General features: G+C 39.5%; 2 protein-coding genes across 2 annotated transcripts in view; one reads left to right on the plus strand and one right to left on the minus strand.

The window, feature by feature from the left end:
* Positions 1-14,818, minus strand: part of cdkn2aip (CDKN2A interacting protein) — a 29,143-nt gene that overhangs the window by 6,549 nt on the left and 7,776 nt on the right. The gene's annotated exons all lie outside the window — the stretch shown is intronic.
* Positions 3,403-8,970, plus strand: cart3 (cocaine- and amphetamine-regulated transcript 3). Its single transcript, XM_071489625.1, has 3 exons — positions 3,403-7,664; positions 8,152-8,235; positions 8,344-8,970. The coding sequence occupies exons 1-3, from the start codon at positions 7,476-7,478 to the stop codon at positions 8,449-8,451; spliced, it is 381 nt and encodes a 126-aa protein (XP_071345726.1). The 5' UTR covers positions 3,403-7,475; the 3' UTR covers positions 8,452-8,970.

A 14,818-nucleotide genomic window follows, 5' to 3' on the forward strand; every position in this document is an offset into this window, starting at 1 on the left:
ATGAACATAGTAAACGTTACACTTGCTTCATATCAGTATGTCAGTGTGGGCACTGCTGTAGACCATTAATCTTATTTTAATTAGACAAGTTTAGATAAACTGGAATCACTTTCTATGTTTTTTTAAGCGTGTAAGTAATGGCTTTATTCACGCTTAATAAATCATTTACTAAGGTTTTATATCAGCTAAAAGTAGGGCTGGTAAATATAACTTCAAATCAATATCACAATTGATTTGATTTGTTTTGATTGACCTGGATTATGATTATTGAACTTTGATGCTTATCGATCTCTCTTTTTGAGTTCGTCAGACAAACTGGTGGTGTTACCTTTGGGCACTGAACATTTTTTTCTGCATTGTTTGCAGTTGAATTCTCTTTGTTCAACGTTGCTTCACTGAAACTGAAATGTGCTTAATGATGGACACTGCGTTCTTTTTAGGTGTAAGCTGCTCAGGTTGAGGCTCAGTGTTTGTGCTCGTCTGATCTTCATCACCAGCTTCGCTTTGAGTGAACATGAATCCGATTGGACAGGGCGGAGTTACGTGACTGTACACAGGGTAATATATTTTTAAGGTGACAGTTCATGAACACACACATTGGGGAAAGTATTAAACAAATTAACATGAGCAAGATTAAATCAGTGAGAGGTTTGAAATGTCAGTTTATTACCCAGCCCTTCCTATAAGTCATTAATAAGAACAACTTTTGGAAAATCCCTTTGACTAATTTGACGATATAACCACTTACCACATATGAAAACGGCTGCAGAACCTCTGGACCAAAATCCAAGCATTTATCAATGGATTCCCAACACGCATAACTGAATTGCAGTAGAAAGAATAAACACTGGCCAAATGTTTTCTTACTAGTAGCTAATATAAAACATCAGTAACTGATTTTCTCACCATTAATAAAACCACTAATCACAACTTATAACTTGACCTATGACAACTTTAAGATAATGTTATCAGGAATGTGATTTATTTTGCTTTGTGTATTAGCAACATAACAAAGACAAATAAAGTATTTTAGAAGTTATTAGAAAGCGGATCAATAAACTCTTCTGCAGCCAAAAGTGCAACAACGAAGTGATTTCACTGACCAGCAGACACATGCAGCATTTGCAGTGTGTCCTTGATGCACTGATATGCAGCCTGAACTGAACTGCAGCGGTTCCTTCACAGTTAAAGTCCTGGACATGATGAAGTGTTTGTGTTATTATGTCTGCTCTATGTCTTCTAGATGTATGTGGGATACAGTATATCCATGCACTTGAAATATCCAGCTGCTGTGAGGTCATCCTGAGGAAAAATTCACTTTACTAATTTAATGTGACCAAAACCACAGGTCGTTCAGGTTGAGAAGGACGAGGATCCCATGACGGCGCCCACACAGGAGACAGTTACATCAATGACTCACTCAGTCATGAAATTAGATGTGACAGCCACCGGTGGAGTCAAGACTCACAGACCCAGTTCGTGTTTTAAAAACATTACTGTATATCACATTTGGCTGACAGCAGTACAGTAATGATGCCATTAATCATGGTCTTATTTCATACTGATGGCTTGTGAGACTCGAGATGCAGCAATTAGTGATGAGTCACAGCTGGAATTAACACTCAACCCTGATAGTTCTACGGCAACCGGCTGGTACGCTGTGTGAAGACCAATCAAAAACCAGCCCTGGAAAGACATACTGATGTATGTGCGAGGGAGAAAGAGAGAGTGAGAGAGAGATGTACTGAATAGTGCTGACGTGATCTCCTTAGGTCACCTCATCTTCCTCTCCTTCCTTCCCTCCTCCTCAAACCTCCATTTGAGGTGTTTTCCGGAAAGAAGATGGTCTTCTGCTAACAAGACAGCTCAGCAGCAGTGGTATCAGTGTGTGTAATTAAGGCTGGGCTCTGCAGATAGATGCCTCACTGAATGGAGGTTCCCCCCTCTCTCTCCTCTCTGTCTGTCCTCTCTTTTCTTTTTGCTCCTCCACTTTCTGCTCTTGACATAAATCTCAAACTTTGCTTTTAGAGAACAAAAACAGAGGTAGACCGGGGAGTAATTATGCTCCTGGGATGAGCTGCTGCAGCATAACAGAGGGAGAGGTATTATATAATAAGACTTTCAAGCAGGAAAATAATTAGTCAAGCTGGACTGGAGTAATTGAAAAGCCCTTCCAGTCAGTCCATCACCTCTACCTGAACAAATTACTGCTGCCATGAAAAAATCTCATTACATCACCTATTTATACATTTTCCTTTCTTCTGAAACATGGCATGCCTGCACACGGGTCAGAAAATACCAACGTTCTTCTTTAGGATGTGAACAGAAAAGCACAGCGGTCAAGCTGAAAGCAAACAAGGTTATTTTTAGCTACTGAAAAGTTGGCATTTTGGAGATATGAGGCTGTAATAATGGGCTTTTATCTGATACTGGAGACATGGGTGGGATGCCATAGGGGACCAGGCAGGAAAAAAAACGAGGAAGTAATGAGAGCGCAGCGCTTTATATTCGACGTGGGGAAAGCGCGTACACACACCTCCATTAGATGCTTCTTGAACTAATAGCTGTTGGAGATATTGGAAACACAGAACTCATTAAAAATGGTGCCAATTAATTTACAAGGTGTAATAAATTTACATGGGCAGGGGCACTCACAGGGCAGCGTTAAAACTGAGTGATCTGATAAGGGCACCACGAAGACTAATTTTCCAAAATTAAAAAGGAGAAAAACTGAATGAGTGGAGAAACATAACAAATACAGATGCTTCCATACGGGACACAAAGGGTCACTGGATGGTTTGCTGAGTATGAAAATGATGTGACTCATATGCTGTGGTCTTCACAGTCACCTGATCTCAACCCAACCCAGAGCAGCGTGTTAGACGGCGCTCTCCACCACTATCATCAAAACACCAAATGAACAAACGTCTTGTGTTCATCCCTCCAGTAGAGAGTTGGAGAATCTACACCAAGGAGAACTGAGGCTGTTCTGGAGGAGCCGACATGACTTAATGGACAACTTTCTCATTGTGATGGATTTTAATACCATGTTTTGTTCACCCCTCCTCCAACAAAGCTGCAAAACTGCATGTTAATCCACGTCTGTAAACACACAAAGACCAACAGGCGATCCAGGGAAACGTGGCTGATTTTTAGGATCACCCAAGTCAGTAGGATTCATCCTCTGGGGACCACAAGTGTCTGTTAGGGCTGCTCAATTATGGCAAAAATCATAATCACGATTATTTTGATCAATATTGAGATCACATTATTTAACACCATTACTCATTGAATTTACTGAAAAACTGTCTTTTAAAACAGTGGACCTTCTTGAACTTTAAATAAAATTCAATGAAAAAATAACATAATAATAATATCTATATATATATATATATAATCAAATAAATAATATAGAGATTAATAAAAAAAAAAGAAGAGCAACAGAGGAGAGATCCCTCTGCCGTGACAGACATGTAATAGATATTGTTTGTCCAGAGTAGACAGAAATAACTACAGTAAAATTACACTGTGAACAAACAGAATGACAATATTAGATGGATAGATGGCAAACATACATACAAACACCTCTTATTGCTGTCTCTGTTCCTGCTGTTTTCTGTAAACAGTTAATTCTCCCCATCACCAGAGCAACAGGTGGAGATAACTGATCCTGGTTCCTCACAGAGACACAGTGAATATTCAGGTGGACAAACCCAACAAATCTGTTGAAGCGTGATAGTAGCAGAAATAAACTAAAGATTTGAGTATTTAAATCAAAATGCAAAACAGTTATTGACACCAAGAGGCACTAAAGGTTGTGTAGCTTCACCAGACTCACAGCAGCAGGAACCAGACTACCAAGCCCTGAGTCTGCAGGTGAGTCCAGAGACTCCCGTTCAGTCTGCTCATCATTCTTCACTGTACGGGTTAGTGAAGTGTAGTTTGAACGATTTATTCAAAAGAACAAATCTTTTGGGTGAATGAACTGAACCAAATCATTCTTCGTTCATTTCTCAGTTCATTTGAGCAGAATACACACAGGCCAGTGAACATATGAATGAGCAAAACTGCAAAAACTGGAAAAACCTCAGCGAAAATATCAAGAAATATAAAAAGTTATAAAAATTCTAAACAATTCTTTTTAAACAAACTGATTCCAGTGATTGGGGACACTGGAAAGAACTGCTTTGCACGTCACTAGCAGCAGCTGAGTCGAGTTGAGTACAGGTTTGTTGCACTGAACGGTCTCAGCTACGGCAAGCCCCGAGGAAAAACATGTCGGTCAGTCCATGCACTGCTCACAGCTGTGTGTCAGCATGTGGTTGGTATGTACTGGAGGCAAACTCACAGAAATACCAGCAGATAAAATCAGTTTGTTCATTTTCAACCAGCACTACCATGGAAGGACTTATTAGAGTGTCTTTGACTCATTAAGGCTTCAATTAATCTTAATTATTCATGTTTTCGATAGGAGACTGATATTGATTTTATTGTTACCTGTCTTTCCATCATCTGTCATTATCATCATCATCATCATTATCTGTGTGAATATTGTTTTAATCTTGTTTTTCTTTCAGTTGTAAACGAGGGCTTTGAATGCTAATAAAATTTTAATTTAATTTTCTTCAGGATATCAAGACGGTCCAGTGTGGAGACTGGTGTCCATTTATCTGTCATGAAGATCTGAGCATCTGGAGATTTTTCTGAGAACTATTCTGAATGATTTCAAACTGGGATGGATCAACGGATCATTAAACCCTCGTACAGTGAACTGTTGGAGGGACAAAGCTGCAGACTCTCCACCCTGTATGGAACATGTTTGGACCCCGCTGCCTTGGGAACAACCACAGTTTCCAAACTGCTTTTCTAAAAATAGAGGAAAAAAACATCTTGGTAAACAAATGGAAAATAAAGAACTGTCCTACAAGCTCCAAACCTATTACAAGCTGCACCAATAAATAATTTCATATTAAGTGAAGGACACATTATTAGTGATAAACCCACTGAAAATTATCACCAGAACGTCACTGGAGAAGCAGATCTAAGTGACTGTAAGTGATATCTTACTGACAAAGAATCAAACGACAATGTGAAAAACAATGTGAGAGGGAACACGTGTAGTGATGAGCCTACAGAGAATTATCAACTGAATCTGCAGCTTTATGCAGCTTTATAGTGAGTTTCAGCTCTTTTGTTGTCCCCTCCATAAATTTACTGCTCTGGTTCACAGGCAAAAGCTGTAAAATCCCTCTGCCCTCCTACCTGCTCAGCAGCAAACAGCAGACATAGTTAGAGCCCAGCTGGTGGGCAAAGTGGAGCATTTAGCAGCTAAAGAGGCAGATATTCCCTCAGGAGCTGGTGGAGACCAAACACAGAGCTAAAAGAGAGGAAGCACTGGACTTATGTTTGCTAGGTGTCCAGACATGACTGACTGAAAGTGTTACTTTGTGTCTGCTGGATGTGTAAACAGGGAACTCCTTCCTATAAATGTTCCCATAACTTTATGTTTATGTCAATATGTTAACTGCTTCTTGTGTTGCTGTCAAGTGAATGCAGGTTTAAAACAAACTGGAGTAATATTTAAAGCCTGTTTTTCAACTTGCTCTAATTGTTTTTCTCATATTGTTTGTTATCCTGAGACTTCCATGTTTTTTGCAAGAAGCCATTTATATTCAAAATTACATCTGTTGCTATATAGTGTTATAGTGCTGTGTCAGCCAACTCTAAATATAATCTGCTCTGCTAAATTGTTGTTATTCATGCTTGAGAGAACACAGTCTGAAGGAAGATTGAGCCAAATCACCTCATGGCCTCAACGTTACACCAAAACCATCAGAGAAGCCAATCAGAGCGGGGAAGTGGCTCCGGCAGAGCTGGAAGCCTTTGGCACGCTACTGTCGGGTATAAGGTACAAAAACTAATGAAGTCGCAGTTGTGAATGAAATAGTCTGGTTGTTGTGAATGAAATGTTAAATTGGCATCTCAGTCATTAAAAGTGTGGAAGAGAGAGACATGAGTCATGCAGCCTCCAGCACAATCAAAGCCCCCTGCTCCTCCATCTCCGCTCACGGACCCGAGACAGCCGGCTCTGAAACAAGCGATCAATGCAATGAACCGGGATAACTCAAGCACAGGATTAAGAACACAATATGAGACGCCATTTGTCTGTCCGAATTGTGTGTAAACATCCATCCTCTGCACTGTTACAGTTGGCTCAGTGGTTATATAATAGGTAAAATGATATCATGCTGTGGCTGCGGGGTGCAGAGCATGTTGAGTCGAACACACAGTCAAAGTGCATTTTGTGCAGCTGATCACATTTTTATTTAAAAATAAATTACGTTTACTTTGCTGTAGTAAATTTAAACTTTTCCTGCTTCTATTTACTGACATCATTTACCCTGACAATAAGTGAAAGGACTTAACCCTTTAATTTACAGGTTAATTTTGATGATGGTGAATATGAGTTTTATTGTGCAGACACAAACAATTAAATACATTTTTTATCATTCAGCATGGTGCTTTGTACTATGTTGTACTAGTGTATACAAAATCAAAGTAAACTAACACTGTATAATAAGTAATTTTCTACCCATAGGGATGCATAGAAATGTGACCCTGGTTACTTGTTTGTCGCTGCTGAGATGACCCACTGGAGAAATGACCTCAAATCACCACTTCTCTGTCAGTACTGGCTTGACTGCAGCTGCTAATCAAAAATCTGTCAGTCCTTCCTCACTGCCCTCAGTCCCTGCACAGATTAAGATTAAAGCTAAATTCATTAAGTCAAACCAACTTTCAAATAAAAAAAAAAAAAAACAACTGACTGACTTTCATTCAAGGACCCTTGCTGCTTTGATTCTACAAAAGAGAGAATAACAAGGGCGTTTAACATGAGCGCCGTTTGGTTTTATTGAACATTTACTGCAGACTGAGTCTGACTGAGTCACCAAGTGCAAATGCAGGAGAGGCTGCAGATGCTGTTCTGGGGTAATAATGGAAAAGTGATGAATTGTAAGTTACTGGTGATCTACCTGGAATACTAAATAAAGCAGTGTTCTCAGACCTGCTGGCTGAGAGAAGAACATCCTTGATCTTTTCAAAGTTAAATTGACTCCTTGATGACAGTGACGCTTGAGAAAGACTGAAATGAATCTAATGAGAAATTACAGAAGCAGACAATGTAATGAGCTGATAATATAAATGCTTATCAAACTCAACAGAAATGACCTCATCACTTAGACTGCCAAGTAACGAGTAATCCATTACTTTGCCAGTAACGACGCTGCTGTTGTTGTTGACTTTTTGAGGCATATTTTGCCCAGCAACTTTTACGGGATGACTCACCCAAGGCAGCTGTTACGCATGACAAAAAGAAAAAATCAAAGGATAAGGTGGAGCGAGCAGATGGCAGGAGTCAGATAAAAAGGTGTTTGGCGCGGGCTGAGCCACTATTTGAGACGGGAACGGGCCACATGCTGCCGCGCATCAGGACCATGCAGAGCTCCAGGCTGCTCAGCGGGGCGCTGCTCTGCGCACTGCTGCTGCTCTCCGGCGCCGCTGGAACCGAAGTGCTGGACACCGAGTCCGAGGAGGAGCTGAGCCCCAGAGCCCTGCGGGACTTTTACCCCAAAGGTCCGAACCTGACCAGCGAGAAGCAGCTGGTAAGATTTACACCCATCCATCTTCATTCTGAAACTTTCTCTCTTTTCCCCATTATTTTATCGTGTCAATTTGTAATTTATTTATTTTATTTCTTTGTGCGTTACTCATTTTGAATCTCAGTGACACTGTTAAAAACATTGTGACCACCTTCAACTCTGCAGAAATGCATGTATTTAAGATTTTCCAATGTCATGAAACTTATCGCTGGTGAAATTAATCATATTTCTCACTTTATGTCAGAGATTTTGTGCCATGTTAAACACAAATATCAGTTTTTAGTTTAAATATATTTTCCAAATGGAAATGTTTACCTCTATCTCCATATTACCGACAGACTACAGGTTTCTAATCGTTTTGCACTTCTCTTAATTTATCGTTTGACACATTAATAGATATTTTCTATTTGCCCATTGCTTAAAAAAAAAAAAAAAAAAAAAAAAAAAGGCACCTTAATTAAGGACGTTTGCTGTTTATGCGTCCTGGCAGCTTGGAGCTCTCCAAGAAGTTCTGGAAAAGCTGCAGGCTAAACGGCTGCCTCTGTGGGAGAAGAAATTCGGCCAAGTCCCGACGGTATTGTAGACATTTTAAAAATATCCTGTTTATTGATATTGTATTGGTATTGGTGTCGCGGCAGGCAGAAATGATGCTGTCCCTCTCCCCTCCCTCTCTCTCCGGCAGTGTGATGTCGGGGAGCAGTGCGCCGTGAGGAAAGGCGCTCGGATCGGGAAGATGTGCGACTGTCCCCGGGGAGCTTTCTGTAACTTTTTCCTGCTGAAGTGCTTATGATCTGATCTGGAGGATCTGAATGTAACAGTGAGATGAGGGGGTGGAAAACTGTCTCTCGATTCCTTTGTAATTACTGTCATATTTTTTTATGATGCATCCGAGGAGCAGGTGGGATGACCGCCCTACCCTTAACTAAAACTACAGTAGTTCCATGATAAGAATATATTTTAAGAGTATATTATCACAGAAGAACTGTAAAGATATTGTGGTGATGGACAGGAGAGAGAGGAGCATAAAGAATAATGAAGTTACTGTAAATATTCAGAACCACTTTATGTCTGTAGGAGAACCACAGGGTCATTGTTGTGATGTAATAAAGAAATAACCCATAATGCACAGTGAGCTCACCTGAGGACCACACACACACTGTCACGTCTTAACAGCAATATTATGGGATTATCATAGTGACTCATCGTCTGGGCAAATCCAAGCTGTCTTTTGAACTGGAGCTGTTTTGTTTGAGATGAATGTTTTGTGTATGACAATAACAATAAAGAGTAGCTCATGTTGTTTTGTAAAGCAGTGGAGTGGCCGCTTCTTCTTTTAAAGCGTAATAACGCCGCTGGCGTGGAATCAGTTATATAACGCAGTTACAACAGTTTTATAACATGTCTTGGTTTTTTTTTATGATGTTCATTCAATATTTGAACAATGACGTGACTGTGACCGCGATCTGTGACGTCACACCCCCCGGGGGGGCCGCCAGGCTGCTCCATTGACATTAACGGGAGGCGGGGGCTGCATGCAGAGATGAGACAGTCACTCTCTGTCACCGCGTCCCACTCAGATTCACAGTGATCTAAAATAAAATAATTATTATATATTCTGCCAGTTTAAAGCCCCCTCCAGACAAATCTGTGGTTTGCTTATTGCTCCTTCACTTGGATGTTTGAGCTTCACTGTGTTTTCTGTGCTCACCTTAAATCTGAATTTAATTATTATATTGTGTAAAATAAAATAATGTAAATAAGAGGCTATATAGTTTACTATTGTCTCATACTGTAAATAACAGTTGTCATAGCAGCCAATCACGCTATTAACATTTTATACTATTTCTTATATTTTTGTTGTAAGATATTTTACATCACATTGACAGAACATCATACAAATTATATAAATTATAATTATATAATTTTCATCATTATGATATGGTTGTGTTATTACATTATCCTATTTCTACAATTATATTCATGTTACACCATTTATTCATATTCATACTATTAATAATTTAAAATCACTATACTTTTGTCGCCTCTCTCTCTCTCTCTATCTCACACACACACACACACACACACAAAATCAGAATTCATGGTGGGTATGTACCTGCCTGACTTAGTGACATCATAACTAGTTTGGAACCAATAACAGTCCAGTATTAAAACATGAATGATGTGGAAAATTTAAAGTCATCTTGTGTCCAGTTGTTAAACTTTTGAAATAAATAATATTTGCATATTTATAGATTTTGCACATTACAATATGGGAAAAGGATTTTTTGGCCAAAATTTAAAACCACATCAGAGACAAATTATTATTATTCAAATAATAATTTCATATGTCTGTAGGGGATCTTTAAATCTGCCTCTCATTCACTTTTTCACACACACACACACACACACAGACACACACACGTTGTGCCTGCAAATAAGTGACGCAACCTGCTCTGCCTGCAGAGCCACAGCTGCCCCGCTGCCTTCACAGTGAAGCCTATGATCTTAAGTTCATCACTTGTGGCACGATTTCAAAAATTCACAAAGCTGTCACCAACTGTTTTGCCTTTAACCCTCCAGAAAACTTTTCTTATGAGGTGAAAAAACTGATACCCACACTGTGTGCTGTTCAGCCCCTTCTCATAATGGATCAATGATGAAATTACGAAGTTAAATTATAAAGTTATTGCCTGTTGCGGACTCCAGTGCATTTATCATACAGCTACAGCTACTTTGCAGATTAAGATTTTACATACAAAAATTACCATCAGTTTAAACTACCCAGCAGTCAGTAGTCTCAATGACCAGCAACAACATTAAAATGCTGCTTACCTGCAACAATGATACAAATCCAATAATATCTCATAGTGGCAAAAAGGAGTAATTGAACCTTCTTTATCTACAAATCTTAAAAGATGGTGAGATTTTCATCTGAGTTCCAATAATGACACAGTCTATTTTAACTAATAGTGCACAAAACATTGTGTTCTTGTCCAATATGACACATTCACAGTGTAGACTGAAAAAGTATGTGAGAGAACAGGAAAGAACATGCAGCACTATGATATAAAAAGCACTGCACAAAAACATGAAAACATCCTCTCAAAGGTCAAGTAGCCCAGGGAGCATCATGATTTGGGGCTTTGCTGCCTCTGGGCCTGGACAGCTCAAAAGCATCGAGGGGAAAATGAATTCCCAGGTTCATCAAGGTCTCGTCCAGGATAATGTCAGAGTGGCTCCACCTGCTGAAGCTCAGGGGAAGCTGGTGATGCAGCAGGACAATGACCCTAAACATCAATGTAAACCCACCACACAAGGACTTCAAACTAAGAAAATCCACCTTCTGGAGCAACCAGACCAGACACCGTGGAATGACCTCAGAGAAACGTTCACACCAGACATCCTAAGAATATGTCTGAGCTGAAGCAGCTCTATGGGGAGGAAAGGTCCTGAATTCCTCCTGAACATTGTTCAGGTCTGGTCAGCAGCTAATGGTTTGAGGTCACTGCTGCCAGTGGAGGTTCAGCCAGTTATTAAATCTACGGATTCACTGACTTTTTCCACCAGCACTGTGAATGTTAAACAGCTGTGTTCCTTAAAGACACAAAAGATTATAATTACTTGTGTGTTATTAGCTTGGGCACATTGTGTTTGTCTGCATTTGTGACTTAGATGAAGATCAGATCACATTTTATGACCAGTTAATGCAGAAACCAAGTCATTCTGAACAGTTCCCAGACTTCTTCTTGTCACTGTAATAATAATAATAAAACAGTCTGAAAGGGGCGTAATGACTGGGAGAGTTTTACTTCTGATTAATGTATGTTTTGCTGCTACTATTTTAGTGTTTACTTTTGAACCCAGGGCTTTGACTCATAATGGAATATTTTTAAATTGTAGTATTGCTACTTTTCTCTGAATACGTCTTTCCCCTGTGGTGTATATCCACTCTATGTCCTCACATTACACTGGACTGTTTACATCATGACTTTGTATAATCATTTGTGGCACATGAACAACTGACAAGTCAGAACAAAATGAGGCTGGAATGAAGTTAATCAATTACAAGATTCAACTAATCAACACCTGCCATCATGACTTGATTGATTGAAATTAATGTCTTCAGTTCTCTTCGGTGATGTTTCACCTGACTCCTCACTGATGCTTCAGTTGACTCGAAATTTCGAGTCCTCTGTTTTTTTGCAGCTGGGGCAGCATCATGATATTCCACATCACTGTGCTTATCTCTTATCCAGCCTCCCTCTGTCGGCAGTCATCAATAATACAGACGAGACAAGTACAAAATGTTGACTTAGTCCGTTTTCGCTTGGCTCTGTGTGTGTGTGTGTGTGTGTTGTCATTAGGGAAGTCAACATGGAGCTAAAGGCAGACTGCAGTTTGTGCTGTCGATCACACTAACCAAACACCTTTTCCTGTTTGTCTTGTTATTTCCTGGGAAAAGAGTTTTCATCATTATATTTTCACATTCCCCTGACAGGAGGTGCGACTCTCTCTCTCTGACACGATGGACACAGAGGTTTCTCTCTATGATCACTCGTCGGATATTAATTCTTACAGAGCATGACATTTTCTCAAGTGGTCCAATGTAAAATTAAGCAGCCTCTTAAAGCTCAGAGCGGACAGATAATTGGATGTCTGCCATGTAAGAAATACCCTCCAATGATTACAGTATCAGCTGGTGAATTCATTCACCAGTCCAACATACTGGTCCAGAGAGAAATATCTCACCAAATGCAGGACACTCCTGACCTCTACAAAATGAGTCCTGATTGTTTTGTTGCCCTCAACAGGGTGACATGAATTTTCCTGGACACGTTCCAGCTCCACAGAAGAGGAAGCCCTTACACTCTTGTCAGCCTCTTAGCTGCACAAGCTCTCGAAGCCAGATTGCCATGAAACTTGTTGACGGTACTCATGCTCCACAAATGCATAAATCACACTAATCATACTAATCATACTAATCTTGTGCATGTTAAAAAATGTTAAAAAATTTACAGAGAACTTTCATGCTGGTTAAAGGATCTCTGTTCATTCTCTGACCATGTGATCAGCTTTGTACACTCTGGGTCATATTGTCATCACATTTGCTGTCAACATTTTTGGCTCCTATAGGATGAATTGTGTTGATTTTGGTGATCTTGTGACCTTTCTTCTGGTAAAACCATCACACCACAGGCTTCATCCACACAGAAGACATACCTTAAATGTGTAAGATTTAGTGGGCTTTAATGGCAGAAGTAATATTAAAACATAATTATATTTTCATTTGTGTTTAATCACCTGAAACAAAGAACTGTAGTGTTTACATTGTCTTAGAATATATAATATATATATAAAATATCTACATAGTGAGCAAATCCTCTTCCCTGGATCCCACCATGTTGCACTGCCATGTTTGTACAGCAGCCCAGAGGAGACAAACTAAACACTGTCTGATGAGCAGGCTTTTTCAATTTTTCCATTACCTGAAGGCCACTGTAGTTCTACAGGGCTACACACTTGGAAGGGAGGGGTGATGAGAGGGGAAATCTACAACCTCCCCACTATTTGTCACTAAAGCCTACACAGTGGTCCTTTAATGCAACAGGATGTTTGCAATGATGAGGTTTGTACATTTTTGAGCTGATCTAAGTTTTTTTTTAGCCAAACCAAAGCTGTGGCTCAATGGATGGCAATGTCAGTCTGTGTAGGACGCTAGTTCCACCACTTTGGTCCAGACTGAAATATCTAACAAGGATTGGAAGGATTGTCATGAAATTTTGTACAAACATTCATGGTCCCCAGAGGATGGTTCTTACTGAATTTGGTCATCACCCGATTTTCTGTTTTGGGCCACCAGCAGATCAAATCTTCACTTACCCAGTGAAATGTCTCCACATCTGCAACAAGGATTAGCACAAAATCTTGAACACACTTTTGTGTTTCCTCCATGAGGTTGACAGTTGTGGTTCTAAGAGTTAATGTCTCAACATCTATTTGATGGATTGCCATGAAAATCACAAAGTCAGACAGTCAGATCTCCATGACCAAACCTAATTACTCTGACTTTTCCTCTATCATCAAGTCAAAATCTCTAACACATTGATTTATGTTTGTGTGTTTTTATTTTGTTGTTTTATGTGTTATTTTGCATGCATAGTTATTTTAATAAGATATTTAATTAAGTTATTTATCCTATTTGAAAAACACTCATATGTTGAGTGCATAAATTTAAGATAATTTAGTAAAAATTAACATACTTCTCTTTCATTGAGCTCGCCTGCATAAGATGCACACAGCCTCCTCAAAATGGGAGAAAGGTAACAGAGTTTTATTACCTTAAGTGACCTGAGAGTTACTGGTGACTATAATAAGTATAATAAGTGCTAGGTAGTGGTCGAAAATGAAACCTGGTCTCACATTTAAAAACACGCTCCCACTCGATACACTGTCCACACCAGAGATTAGTTTGTGCAGATATCGTAAAGTCTTATTTTGGCAATAAATAAATAAATGAATATAAATAAATAAATAAATAAATAAATAAAGGAAAGGAAAATGAAAAGAACAAACCCATCCAGTAGCACTACTACCAGCATTGCTTTAGATTTTCTTGCAGTTGAAAACTTCAATCGGCTTCAAGCTTTTTGCGCGTTTCATATTCAGCTATGGCAGTGAATGCACATCCACAAACTGAGAAAATCTCACCGTCTTCCCTTTATCAAGAGACATTCATGGCAGTTAGACTGACAACAAGACTGTTTATCTTATTCCTGAACAATATTACTTTCTCCAGACAGCGAGGATTTGTTATTGATTCCTCGGGGGAATTACCTCCAATGCCGATAGAGATTGCAAGTGTGGATAAGGGCTTTTTTCCACACATCGAGACAGTTTATACCTGCAGCAATGGCTGATTGACAAAAGTGATTGTTTGTGTGTGATAATTTGACAGAGAAGTACAGAATGAAAAAGAGAGATAGTGACAGAAACACTGAGAAACTGAAAGAGAGGAAGAGGCATGGGATGATTGAGCGTGTGATGGATGGAGGCACAAGAGCAGGTGACAAATGATACAGTCTGAAATAGAGATTGCTCTCTTAGAATCACATTGTTGGGTGTAAACCACCCAATACATCAACGCCAGACAATGCTTG

This window comes from Trachinotus anak, unplaced genomic scaffold (assembly GCF_046630095.1).
Source record: "Trachinotus anak isolate AG129_WGS33_773 ecotype Australia unplaced genomic scaffold, CSIRO_AGI_Tana_v1 ptg000011l, whole genome shotgun sequence".
In the NCBI taxonomy this organism is placed as follows: Eukaryota; Metazoa; Chordata; class Actinopteri; order Carangiformes; family Carangidae; genus Trachinotus; species Trachinotus anak.